The 14,089-nt window shown below is 50.3% G+C and overlaps 1 protein-coding gene across 1 annotated transcript in view; it reads right to left on the minus strand.

The window, feature by feature from the left end:
- The window catches only part of Nova2 (NOVA alternative splicing regulator 2), a 33,167-nt gene extending 26,444 nt beyond the window's left edge, over nucleotides 1-6,723 (minus strand). Inside the window, exon 1 of the mRNA XM_085693131.2 lies at nucleotides 6,432-6,723. Within this exon, the coding sequence (XP_085549257.1) occupies nucleotides 6,432-6,708 (277 nt within the window). The 5' untranslated portion in view covers nucleotides 6,709-6,723. The remainder of the gene's footprint in view (nucleotides 1-6,431) is intronic.
- Nucleotides 6,724-14,089: the final 7,366 nt, after the last annotated feature.

The raw sequence follows: 14,089 nt of genomic DNA on the forward strand, positions 1-14,089 counted from the left end.
GGACCCACTGTCATGAGTGGATCCTGTAAGGTGACTTAGTTCCCTAAGGGATCACCAGTGACAAAATTAGAGCCCAGGATGACGTAGTGCTACACATTTCTAATCTCAGGACTCAAGAGACAGAGGCAGGAGGATTGCTGCAAGTTCAAAGCTAGGGTACAAACCTAGAATATCCAAGGCTACGAAACTCTGTCTTGATACAAAACAAGAGAAAACACCACAAACACACATGTGTGCAAGCCAAAAAGCTTTTGGGACTTGAGAGGGACAGCTCAGTGGTTAAAAGTACTCGCTGTGCAACCATGGGAATCCATGTTTGGATTCTAGCACCTATACAAAAAGTCTCACACTCAAGTATGCCTTCAACCCAATGCTGTGGTGGGTGGAGACAGGAGGCTTGCTGGTGCTTGCCTGCCATCAGCCTAGCTGAAAAAAGCAAGATCCATGTTCAAGCAGAGACCCCATCTCAAAGCATAAGGCAGAAGGTGATAGAGGAGACATTGGAGATCTTCCTCTAATGCACACACACACATACACATACACACACACACACACCACGCTCGCACACACAAATGCATGTACATATGCACACAAAAGCATGCACACATGCACACACACAACATGCACATGGTATCAAAGAAGCACACATCTTAGAGAGGTGGTTTTGGATGATAGCATGGCTAGAGGGAATCGAAGTCGGGGTGTTGTCCTCATGGTACCTGTTCTTGATGGGGGCTGGGAACGTCACTGGAAACGTCAGGAGGGGGTGTTACCAGGGAAAGTCAAGTGACATCAAAGTTATGGTGTGAAAGCATGTGCTAGGGAGGGGTTGAACATCAAGGCATTTGGGGTCCCCTTACATACAATCATGTCCCGATTTGTGCAGAAGAGCAGGCTATCTGGATTGTGCTTGCTCAGAGTGACATCCTGAAGATGTGACACTATCAGAGAGACCAAGAGACCGGTGCAGTGAACCTGGAGACATGCGATAGGGCACTTGCCTAGCATATGTGAAGTCCTGGGTCCAATTCTATAGCATACCAAAACAGAAGAAAAGAGGACGGTGCTGGCAGGATGGCTTACCAAATGGAGGTGCCTGCCACCAAATCCAGTGACCCGAGTTTGATGCCTGGGACCCATACTGTGAAAGGAGAGAACTAGCTTCCACAAGCTGACCTGATGTGCCCCATCCACTTGAACGAATAAATGTAATAAGATTGTAAACAAAACAAATCAAACAACAATAAAGCCCCTTAGGCGACTTTCCCTTTAATGATAAAAACAAAACAAAACAAAACAAAATGGTTATTCTGGGACTGAGGAGATGGCAAGCCAGTTAAGAGGGCATACTGTCTTGGCAAATGTCTGGAATGCCATTGCCAGTACCCACATCTGGCAGCTTACAACTGCTAGTAACTCCAGCTCCGGGGGATCTCACACCTCTGGCCTCTGAGGGCACACACACAAGCATATGCACACACACAATTTAAAACACAATTTAAAGCTATTTTTTTTTTAAAAAGGATTATCCTTCCACATTCTCGGTAGGTAGAATTACGAGCCACAATAGACGGGGTGGGTCATTTGTGAAAGCGTGTGAGATGGCTCATGAGTGACAGACAATATCCGCCAGCAAGAAGCCTGGAGTTTGAATCCCCAGGACCCACACGGATGTGGGGGCGGTTATCATGTCTAGGCTCACAGGGAATTTCAGCAACTAGACAGAACCGCCCAGTTCAGTCAGTTTATCTAGAGCAGTAAATCCTACTGACCCCATTTTCCAGAGGGGAGACTGAGGCTTGGAGCATTAATAGCCCTTGCTGAGAGTCCCATGCAAAAAACATGGTGGCAAAATGCTTTGCACCTTGCCAGGTTTCCTTTCACGACTCTTTTTGTTTAAGTTTTAGATGTATTTATTTTATATGTATAAGTGATTTGCTCAAGGGAGCACATGTGAGAAAAACACTCAAAGACATAAATCTTAAAAAAAAAAAGTTTGCCAACACTGTTTGTATGTGTACCACATGAGTGCCTAGTGCCCTCGGAAGTCAGAAGAGGGCACTGGGTCCCCAGGAACTGTAGTTTCAGTTGGTTGTGAGCCACTTGTGTGGGTGCTGAGAAATGAACTAGGATCTCTGTGAGAACACAAGCGCTCTTATCTGCTGAGCCATCTTGTCCTGGTGGAATGTGCGTGTGTGCGTGCATGCATGTGCATGTGTGCGTGTGTGTGTGTGTGTGTTGGGGAGGGATTCTGGGGTTGAGATCTGGGTGAGGAACTCCTGGAGTATGAGTTATGTCTGTGCCTGCAGATGGTGGGCCAGGCGAGAATATCAGGTCACTATAGTTAGAGCTTAAGAATTATGGTTTGCGCTATACAAGTGACATTCTGTTAAATTCATTTCTCATTATTGTGTGTGTGCATGATGTATGTGTGGGCTCATGGGCCATGATGTATGCATGGAGGGCGGAGGGCAGCTCTTTGGAGGTGTGTCTCTCCTTTCACCTTTGTGTGGGATACAGGGATCACATCCACATAATTAGGCTTATGCAGCAAGCACCTGTACCAACTGAGCCACTTGAAGCTCTCTGTGGGGGCACTCAAGTCTATCAGACAGGTCCCCTGGCCCAAACCTGGGTGCCTTGTACGTGCTAGGCAAGTATTTGATTGCTGAGTCACACCCCAGCCCCTCACTGGGGAATTCTAGGCAGGGGCTCTACCACTGAACCACACCCCAGCCCTCACTGGGGGATTCTACACAGGGGCTCTACCACTGAGTCACACCCTCAGCCCCTCACTGGTGTATTCCAGGCAGGAGCTCTACCACTGAGCCACACCCTCAGCCCCTCACTGAGGGATTCTAGGCAGGAGCTCTACCACTGAGCCATATCCCAGCCTCTCACTGGGGGATTCTAGGCAGAAGCTTTACCATAGTGGCATGCACCCAGGCCCCTACTAGAGGATTCCAGGTAAAGGCTCCATAGCTGAGCTACATCCCCAGCCTATTTTTATTTATTTATTTATTTTACTTTTTTTATTTTGAGACAGGGTCTGGCTATGTAGCTCAGGATGGCCTTGAACTTTCAATCATCCCACCTAAGCCTCTCTCTCTACAGTTGGGATTACACGCAGTTTTTTTTTTCTTTTTTTAAAAATGTCTTCAAATAACTCCTGAGGTTGGATTTTCTTCCAATTTCTTCACTGGAATCCTCTTGCCCTGAGTACATCCTTTTTCTCCCAGTGGCATTTGTCACCCAGCCAGGTATCCAGACACCAGCCAGAGGAGCCACTAGCTCCTGTCCTCCCACCCCCACGGCCCTAACGAGTGTTTGGTCTGCTATCACCTGTGATGCCCTAGTGGAGCCCTTCACTGCTGTGAACCTCAGTGTCCTTTTTAATAGGGCATCCGCCATAGACTCTGTCCACACAGCAGAACCAACGTCGCGAGTTCAAATCATAGTCCTGTTTCTTTTTAGCTGAGTGTTCTTGCCCAAGTTCCTAAACCTTTCTGTGTTTCAGCCATTCATTTGAAAGATGGGTAACGGAATTGGAAGTATCCAATGACCCATGTCTGATGGTTCCCACAATAATTCCTGGCACCATAAATGTTAGCCATGACTATAATTTATTGATACTTTTGCATCATAGCATGTTGGGAGAACGAGATGAAATTGATGTCAGGCATTAAGCGATGATATGCTAGCCATTATGACATCAATGTCATTATTGTAAAGTCTGCATTTGGAAACTGGGGACACAGGAGCTCAGGGAGGGTTAGCCAAGCATTCCACAGTCACACTGTCCTCCACTGAAAGGAACCAGTGAGCTGGGCGGTGGTGGTATATGCCTTTAATCCCAGCACTTGGGAGACAGAGACAGGCAGATCTCTGTGAGTTCGAGGCCAGCCTGGTCTACAGAGGGAGTTCAGGATAAGCTCCAAAGCTACAGAGAAACCCTGTCTCGAAAAACAAAAGAGGGAGAGAGAGAGAGAGAGAGAGAGAGAGAGAGAGAGAGAGAGAGAAAAGAACCAGCAATTTTGAGATCAAAGTCACCAATACTTGCCTTGCTCTAGGCTATTTTCTCAATAGAGGACTGTTCTTTTGTATTTCCTGGCCTCAGTTTCCCCAAATACAGTCTGGAGGTGGTGAAGGGTCTGCAGGCTATGGTCCCTAAAGACTCCACTTAGGTTTGCCACTGTAGAAGGAAACATGAAATCCCAAGTCTCCCTGACCTGCAGCCAGTGAGTCCAGAGTTCAATAAATTCTGGATCTGCCACTTAGGAGCCCTGCGACCTTGGATAAGCTGTTTCATCTCACTGAGCCTCGGTTTCCCTCACTGGTTAACACACACACACACACACACACACACACATACACACACACACACCTTCAATAATCTCTTCAGGGGTTGTATTGAGAAATCCACCCAGATCTTAGAGCCTGCCTGCTGGGAATACCACAAACAGCACTGGAAGGGACCTTCATTAGCAGTCACTCATGGCAATTGCCGCCTAGCCAAATCTGAGTTCCTGATCCTTTCTGGGACTGGCAGCAGCAGCAGGCAGGAAGGAAGAAAGGAAGCCGGCTTTGGACATTTTCATGTGTGTGCTGGGGGTGGGTGCAGGAAGACTGGGCAGGAAATTCTCTCCCACCCTCCCCCAACTTCCCTTTCCTTCAATTTCTGCTGAGCACCCTCCCAAACATTCAAGGGAACTTGGAATCCTGTCCCACCTGACTTGAAGTGAGGTGGCCCCTGTTGAGAGAAAGAAGTGGGGGCTCGCTGTATTCCAGGGGAGGCAGTGGGGAGTCGGCACCTGACTGTCAGTGAGCCAAGCTAGAGGAAGGTTATAGACACTCTTTGCTCAAGACAAGATGAAGGGGGGGATTTTGAGATCACGTGGGAGAATCTATCTATTTTGGGGTCTCCTTCCTATCAGAGAGCCAGAGAGCTCTGAGGATCCCCTTTCTCTCATGTCCCATGTTTCCTGCACCCACTAGCATCAAGGGTAGCACCTCGAGTCCCCTGCTTAGCATGGCCTTTTCTGCTATGCACACACACCTCTCACAGATGACACACATAGAGGGAGGGTCTGTCCGTTCTGTGTTGCCCACATGTTTCTGAGGTATCTAACATTGAATTGTCTCACATACACACGCACACACATGTTGTCACACCCCACATCTTTCCCGCAGCTCTGGTGTAACACACCCAGCTATTCTACACACACCTCCCTGAGTTACACATCATCTCCCGGATCCAGGGTGTCCTAAGCATGCATCCCTAGTCACTTGGAAGTTCATTTTTTGCTTTCCTTGTGAACACACCCTCAATGGGTTTCACTGAACCACAAGCCCCAGCTCTCTCTTTTCATACCCTCAACCACCCCCAGTTACACACCCCCTCTGATGTCACTGTTGCACACCTCCATGTGTCACACCCAACCATAGCCTCTCTGGAGTCACACCCACACCCTTTTCCTTGTCACATCCCCGCATCAGCTTCTCCTGGTCACACTCCACCCCACAGCATTGGTATCCCACATGTAGCACCCTTTCCCCAATCCACACATATTCCCATGGTTCACACCCCGTGTCCATCCTTTCTGCCTCCCTACACACCCCCTTGCATGTCACACACACCCCTCTCGCTCATGTGTCACAGTACAAGAACCCCCACCGGAATGACAAGCACATACCTTCCCGTGTCACACATCCACGCTGGAGGGTCTCATATCCAGCCGTGTCTTTTACACACACACACACACTCACACCCACTACCCTGTCATATTCATGGTCTCTTAATGTCGCATATCCAGGCTCCACAGGACCCACACAGATACACACACCTGTCCTGGCCTTTCATCTTTCCCCTCCAGTTTTACACACCCACCCTTTCCTCCATGTCATCCAACACACCCACCCAGCTTTCCCCACGCATGGTCTCGCATACAGTCCACACCCGCCCCTTTCCGGGACAACCCTTGCTCAGGACATCCCCAGGGAGGGAGGTTCAGAAGCTCCCGGTCCACAGGCCTGTCTCTATTCCTTCCCCTCCCCCAACCGGGATACGCAAACCCGGGGGAACACCCCTGTCCCGAAAGGGTCACATCACACACCCCTCAAGGACACACTGGCTCCAGAAGGGACCCACGCCCCTCATCCTTGACTCCCCCCGACCCCACAAGGACACTTACCACCCCCCTCCCCCCCAGTCCCTCTCATCGCAGACAAAGCTCTCAGCCCTAGGGGCCTCGGCGACAAGAGAAAGGGGTCCGTCCTGGTCCCCAGCTCCTCGCGGAGGAGCGCCCCTCCCCTCCCTGGAGCACTTGCACCTGCCAGCCAGGGATGGGGGGGGATGATGGAGGACGGCGATGCCCCTTTCGGCGCGCGATCTCCCCCACGCCCCACGCCGCGGTCCCGCAGCCCTGCCTCACCTCCCGTGTTGCTGCGCTTGGTGCAGACCACCTCGGGGGGCGTCTCGAGGGGCCTCTTGCGGGAATCCGGGGCCTCGGGCTCCATGGGGGGGGCCTGGGGCGGCGGCTGCTGCTGCTGCGGCGGCTGCGGCGGCGGCGGCGGCTGCTGTGGCGGCGGGGACGGCTGCTGGGGAGGCTGGGGCTGCGGCGGCGGCGGCGGCGGCGGGGGCGGCGGCGGCTGCGGGGCCGCGGAGGCCGTGAAGAGGCCGTGCACCGCGCCGGCGGCCATCATCCTCATGGTGGGGGGGCGGGGGAGGGGGAGGGGAAGGAGGGGGAGGGGAGGGGGCGGTGAGGAGGGGGAGGGGAGCGACGGGGAGGGAAGCGGGAGGGGTGGGGGGGGAGAGCGCTGACAGAGCTGGGAGGACGAGGAAGAACAGGGTGGAGAGGGTGTGGAGGGGGGATCTGGGATGGAGAACTGAGGGGTGGGGTCCTGGTCTCTCAAAGATCACCGAAGCCGGCACTTGGCTGAGCCAGTGGGGTGCAGAGGGGACAGGACACCCTCCCTGTGCCCTTTCTTGGTGGTTCCCCACAGATGCGGAGGGCCGAACCCCCCTCCCAAGGCCCTGTTCAGGGCGGGGGGCCGGAGATAAGAAGCGGAGGTGGCCGCTAGTGGGGGCCCGGGGGGCTGCGGGCGCGGGCGGCAGCGGCGACGGGGCTGGTGGTGGTGGCTGCTGGCCCGAGCATCTTCTCAGCCTAGGCTCCCACAGCGTCCTGGCCCCTCCCACTCGCGCAAGGTCACGCCCATGCCAGACAGGGCCACGCCCTTAGGCATCCTCATTGGTCCACCCTTGAAGCCTGGGCCACGATCCTCCGGGTTGGCCACGCCCACCACTCTTAGAAGCGAGAGACCTGACTCCCCCCCCCCCCCCTGCAGGGTATAATAAGGACCAAGAGGCTCCTCCACGCCTTCCTTCCCTACCCTTCACCCTTTTATTTGCCGAGGGGCAGGGCAGGACAGAGTCAAATGTAACCCAAGCTGACTTTGAACTCACTTTGTAGATCAGGCTACTCTTGAACTCTGGATTCTCCTGCCTCCATCCCTCAAGTGCCGGGATTAGGGGGATGTGGGTGACAACCCTAGCTACCTCCCCCTTCTAAAGAGCGTTTCTTAATTTTCATTTAATCCTACAGGGAAACAAAGATGGGACATACTTTTATTATTCTGTTTTACAGCTGAGGACACTGAGCCTCAAAGACCTGAAACAGTCAAGCGTGGGTGCTCACTCACGTAATCCTAGCACTTGACGGGAGGAGGCAGGAGAATTGCCTTGAGTCTGAGGTCAGACTGGGTTACAGTGTAAGACCTTTTGTTAAAAAACAAACAACAACCCAAGCAACAAGAAACGAAACAAACAAACAAACAAAACAAAGAAGAAAAGGCAAGTGGTCCCTATCACTTGGTCACAACAAGAAATGTCCCTTCACGTGCCATCTGACTGTCAGCAAGAAAATTTCCCTTTGGATTGTCCATCTATCCATGAAGAGTTGATATAAGGCTACTGTTGGACTCACAGAACTGAAATCAAGCTAAAACAAGTAACTGTCACAGAAGCCAACTGGCACTAGGTTCTATCAGCAGTACTGATGGCCCACCCACTGAGTGACAGATACTGCCCTAGACCCTGGGACACAGCACGGAACAAAACAGCCTTACTGCTTTGTAGAGTAAGTATTATCATTCTGGTCACTCGATAGAAATTTTTGATTTTCAGATGACAGAGTGGAGGCCGCTTTCAGAAAGGCTTTCCCAAGGGCACATGGCTAGACAGGGAGAAAAGTGGAATTTGGACGGAGGACAAGCCTAATTCCAAAGCCTGAAGCCATAGGAGATAGGAGGCGCTTCGTTGGAGTGGGTTGTTGCCAATATTCTGTGTTCTCAGATATATGCGTTTTCTGCTCCCTAGCTGTCTGGTCTCCAGGGTTTTCTTCCTTTCTAGCTTGGTCAGAGGCAAGTCTAGTCACAGAAGGGTCCAGGAAGGGGTAGCTGTGGCAGCTGGGGGTGGTGGTGGTGGTGGTGGTCTGTGACACTAGGATCTGCTCCACTCCACCTGCCCCTCCCTTGCTGTGCTCTCAGGTCCCCAGGACAGTAGAGGCAGCAGATGGCCTAGGGTGGATGAGGTGGATGCCCATCTGTCCCCTCCCCCCATTGTCCCTTCAGCCAAGGGGGATGGGAGGGGGTTGTGGTCCACTGCAGTCTGGATCCTCCCCCTCTATCTTCCTGGAGGGAGCTGAGGAGCCGGTTGCCATGGAGACAGAGAAGAGGCAAAAGGGGATGCAGGGAAATACTGAGGTTGGGCTGAGATCCACACCTTAGGAACTTAGCCTGTCACAGACCCAGGGTACACAGGTGACATCTCCCAGCATCCTTGGAGTTGCATGTAACGTTCTTCATACATGCACAGTCACATGGGGCACACATTTCATACTGACTTAGAAAGACTGACAGGAGAGGACTACAGAGACGCTTGTGTACACACACACACACACACACACACACACACGCCCCTAAAATGCACACTCAGTCATTCAGACCAAAACCACAGCATAGGCTCCTACACACAAATAGATAATGTGTGTTTAATATCAAAGCAGTGACATCTAATATCCAAATATGTCCTACGAAGGTATATTCAGACTCACAGTTCCAAATTCGTCCCCCACAAGTTACACATATGTGATCAAAGCCACAGGAAACATACAACCTCGCTTATATAAGACATGGTTGGTGACATGGGGACTCTAAACTGAGTGGCCTTCATTATAGCTCAACATAAACTGGGTACTGTGTGCAGTTAGACACAGTACCAGCCAAGTCTGGCACCCACGATGACCGGACTTTAAGGGCCACTCAGAAGCAAATGTACAACACACTTGGATTGCTGTGTGTTATGAAGCTCTCACCCCTTTCCCCAAGTCATGCCTGCAGCCCCAGTTCCACCCAGCCCTCCCAAACACTCCTGTTTGGACCCACACCAAACAGCATGGTCGGTCGGGCACTCACACTCACACAAACACAAACCTCCTCCTAGATATTTTTAAACCAAGGCTAGTTCTGCTGTCATGGCAACCGCCCCAAACCCATCACCATAGCAACCCAACGTCAGCTTTCCAAGCACCAAATCCTGGGGGATTGTAAGGCCCCAATCAGAGGTGGTGGAGGGGGCTGCACCTTCTCCCTTCATCCGTGCCACCCCAGTGTGTTCAGGGGGATGGTTACTCAGTCTGGACAGGGTCCAGGACCAGGGCCACCAGCAACCCAGCCCATGCAAAGAAGGGTAGCTTCACCCCCTTCTCTCTCTCCAGTGCTGTGTGCAGGAGTTCATTGTCACACAGGTAGGCTCTGACTTGGACACACAGGAGCCTGGGTTTGAATCCTGGCTCTGTCATTTACATGCGAGGTGACTTAGGCATTATCCTTACTGCTCTGAGTCTTATATTATTAATTCAGAAAGTATCCCATTCACGCTTAAGTCCTTAAAGAATCAAACTGCGATTCAGTGGCAAGAGGTCCATGTCTGGACTGGTGAGAGGGCTCAGCAGGTAACGGTGCTCGCCAGCCAGCTTGACGACCCGGATGTGATTGCTGGAACCCGCACTGTGGAAGGAGAGAAATGACTCCTACAAGTTGTCCTTTGACCTTCAACACACACCCGCGCTCGCACACAAATGAAACATAACTAAAAAGATTAAAAGTACGGGCAGGCAGAGTCTAACCTTCCCAGCTTCTGACTTAGTATGAGTAAATGTGATGGATTGTCTTTCCCTGAAACTTGGGGCAAAGAGTCCAATTACACAGGCTGCTGGGAACATGTCCCAACACGGAGAGGCATGGACCGCCATTTTAAGAATTTTGTAGGTACTAACTAATTTAAGACTTAACCATAGCCGTATGGTTAGGTTATTATTATGATTTCCCTTTTGCAGAAAAGGAAACAGGCCTGGAGCGGGTGCTGTCACCTAGATACTAAAGCTTTTTTAGGGAGTTTATCTATGACCTTGAGCATTCTAGCCAAGAGCTCTCTAGTGCTGAGCCACACCCCAGCACCTCACTGGGGGATTCTAGGCGGGGGCTCCACTACTGGACTATACCTACAGTCTCTCCCTGGGGACTTCTAGGCAAGTATTCTACAGCTGAATGACACTTCCAATTTTTGTTTTGTTTTGTTTTTTGAGACAGGGTTCCCTGTGTAACAGTCCTAGCTGTCCTGGAACTAGCTCTTGTAGACCAGGCTGGCCTCGAACTCACAGGGATTCTGCTGTCCTGCCTCTGCTGGGATTAAAGGCATGCACCACCACCACGGCCTGGCTCCCCCGCCCCCCCCCCCCCAGACAGGGTTTCTTTTTGTAGCTTTGGAGCTTGTCCTGGAATTCACTCTGTAGACCATGCTGTCCTTGAATTTACAGAGATTCCCCCTGCCTTGCCTCCTGAGTGCTGGGATTAAAGGAGTGTGGCCACCACCCCACCACCCCATTTTACTTTTTAGAGACAGGGTCTCTCTCTCTGTCTCTCTGTCTCTCTGTCTCTCTGCCTCTCTCTCTCTCTCTCTCTCTCTCTCTCTCTCTCTCTCTCTCTCTCTCAGGTTGGCCTTAAGCTCAAAGAGAGCATCCTGCTTCTGCTTCTCTAGTGTGGGGACTATAGACAGGAGCCACTATGCCCAGCTTCCTTTTCATTTTGACTTAGGATCTCACTAAGTTACCCAGATTGGCCTCAAACTCACAATCCTTCTTTGCTTCTGCTTCCCACATACCTGGTTGGAATTACTGCCCTGCACCACCAGGCCCCGTCAAGCCTGTTTTGAAAGATGGCATTTGACCCAGGAAGTCAAGGATACATTCTTAACCATCTTTCCCCACTGCTTCCCAATGAGGCAGTTTGGAGGAGGGGGTAGCATGGTGGATTCTTGGAGAGACTTTGCAGCTTTTGTGTCTAGCAAAAGGGGGGCTGACAGGGCGTCGCTGGCCGGGGGTAAGGAGGGTGTGTCACTAGTTCTGGGGGACATCTAAGGATTGGCTGACTCTGGGCACTCGCGCGGCGTAGGTGGAAGCAGATAGAGAGCAGCGGGACCAGTGGGCTGTAGGCAGGTATCAAGTGCGCAGGCTCAGGAGAGACTGGCCCCGCCCTCTACTCCTCCCTCCCAGCTGGGTGACCTCTATCCAGCCTGGGCTGTCTCCTAGTCTGTCACCATCTGTCAAATGGGAATCAGAGCTGAGGGTGTGGTGAGGATTCCACGAGTCCAAGCCACGAAAACAAAGAGCTCAATCTGAGCTGCACACATCCTCTCGGGATTTGGGAGAGGCAGAATTGTGTGGTGCAGGGTTTTGCAAACTTTCTAAACTCGCTGTAAGAAATTAAATTTCTTGGGCTTGCGAGGTGGCTCAGCAGATGAAGGCTCTGGTGGTCAAGCCTGGTTACCGAGTGTGATCCATTGGACTCTCCTGACAGAAGGAGAAAACCAAGTCCCGAGACTGTCATTTGATCTCCACGAATCCCAACGCTTCACACAAATACATTTATCTTTAATTTAAAAATATTTATTTTATGCTCATCACGTTTTGCCTACCTGTATGTATGTATGCCTGGTGCCCGCGGATCTGGATGGAGTTAGGAATGGTTGTGAGCCACTCTGTGGGTGTTGGGAGAACTTAGGTCCTCTTCAAGAGCAGTAAATGCTCCGAACTTCTGAGACATCTCTCCACACCCTAACTTTAAAATTTTTCAAGGAATTATTATTTTTTGTAATGCAAGGCATAAAACTGAACACAAAAATTGTCCATGAAGATATAGGTCCCTTCTACCTTAGCCCAGGTGTGTGTGTGTGTGTGTGTGTGTGTGTGTGTTGATTTTTTGAGACAGAGTCTAATGCAGCCCAGACCAGCCTGAGCTCTCTATAAAGCTGAGGATGACAATCGAAATTCCAGATCCTTCAATCTGGGGCTACAGGTTTATGTACCACTACATCCGGTTTAGTCTAGAGCTGCTTCGTCTTCTTCTTCTTCTTCTTCTTCTTCTTCTTCTTCTTCTTCTTCTTCTTCTTCTTCTTCTTCTTCTCTTCATCTCCTCCTGCTCCTCTTCCTCCTCCTTTTCCTTCTCCTCATCTTCTTCCTTCTCTTCCTCTTTTTCTCGCCCCCTCTTCTTCAGACAGAGTTTCATCATGTAGACCAGGCTGGCTTCAGACTCACAACCTACCTCTGCTTCCTAGCCCTTGGATTACAGGCATGAGCTATAATGCCCAGCTCAGTCTGAGACTCTCAAAACTTTTAACGCTAGTGACGCTTTAAGGTTTGAGGAATTTTTATGTGTTCTTGGAAATATAGTAGTATAAAATATGTATGTAAACATTTACAGATACTAAACTCTAAAATTATTTATTTCAAAATAATGCATACAATTTTTTTAAAAGATATTTATTTATTTATATTTTACGTACATTGGTGTTTTGCCATGAGTGTTGGGTCTCCTGGAACCAGAATTACAGACAGTTGTGAACTGCCATGTGGGTGCTGGGAATTGAACCCGGGTCCTCTGGAAGAGCAGTCAGTGCTCTTAACCACTGAGCCATCTCCCTAGCCCCAGTGCATACAATTTTTACCATTTATTAAAGATGAAAGCAAATTCATATGCTGATGACATGGACATGTTTGTTTATTTTTACATAATGAATCTTGACCAAATATTAGATAGAGTATCTTCACCATTTTTCAGAGTTGACTGGTATTTTAATTTTATTATCATTGATGCCCAGAATACTGTTCAGTCTAAGTAGGTAATATAAAGTGTAAGGAGTGGCTCGGTGTGGGGCACAGACCTGTAATACCAGTATTTGGAGCCTGAAGCAGGAGGATCAAGAGTTCTACATTAGCCTTGGCTATATAGTGAGTTGGAGGCCAGCCTGGACTACACGAGATCTTTTTTAAAACCAAAAGCAAAAGAAAATGAAGTGATGGAAGTGTGTTTGGGGCTGCTTCAGAAATGGTTGGAATTTCTTACTTTTTTTTTTTTTTTTTTTGCGACAGGGTTTCTCTGTGTAGCTCTGGCAATCCTGGAACTAGCTCTATATAGACCAGGCTGGCCTTGAACTCACAGAGATCCACCTGCCACTGCCTCCCCAGTGCTGGGATTAAAGGCATGGGCCACCACTGCCCGGTTTTCTGTTTCTATCTTTAAGACAAAATTCATTTACTGATTTTGTCTTGTGTGTGTGTGTGTGTGTGTGTGTGTGTGTGTGTTCCAAAGGTCATCTGCCTCCTCTTCAGGAGCTATCTACCTTGTACTTTTGAGACATGGTCTCCCATTGACCTGGAGCTTTATGATTAGTCTAGGCTGGCTGCTCCACAAGCCGTAAGGATCCTCTTGCCTTTGTCTCCCTAGTACTAGGATTACAAACGTGCACGGCAACACCTGGCTATTTTGCGTGGGTTTTGGGGATCCGACTCTGACCCTCACACGTGCGCAGCAGGCACGAGCACGGCCACACCTGGCTATTTTGCGTGGGTTTTGGGGATCCGACTCTGACCCTTACACATGCGCAGCAGGCACTTTAGCCGTTGTGCTCTCGCCTGGCTCCTCTTCCTGTTTTAAGATTGTATGTGTATGGGTGTTTGTTGGCACGTGTGCCTGT

This window comes from Myodes glareolus, chromosome 1 (genome assembly GCF_982192425.1).
Source record: "Myodes glareolus chromosome 1, mMyoGla1.1, whole genome shotgun sequence".
Classification (NCBI taxonomy): Eukaryota; Metazoa; Chordata; class Mammalia; order Rodentia; family Cricetidae; genus Myodes; species Myodes glareolus.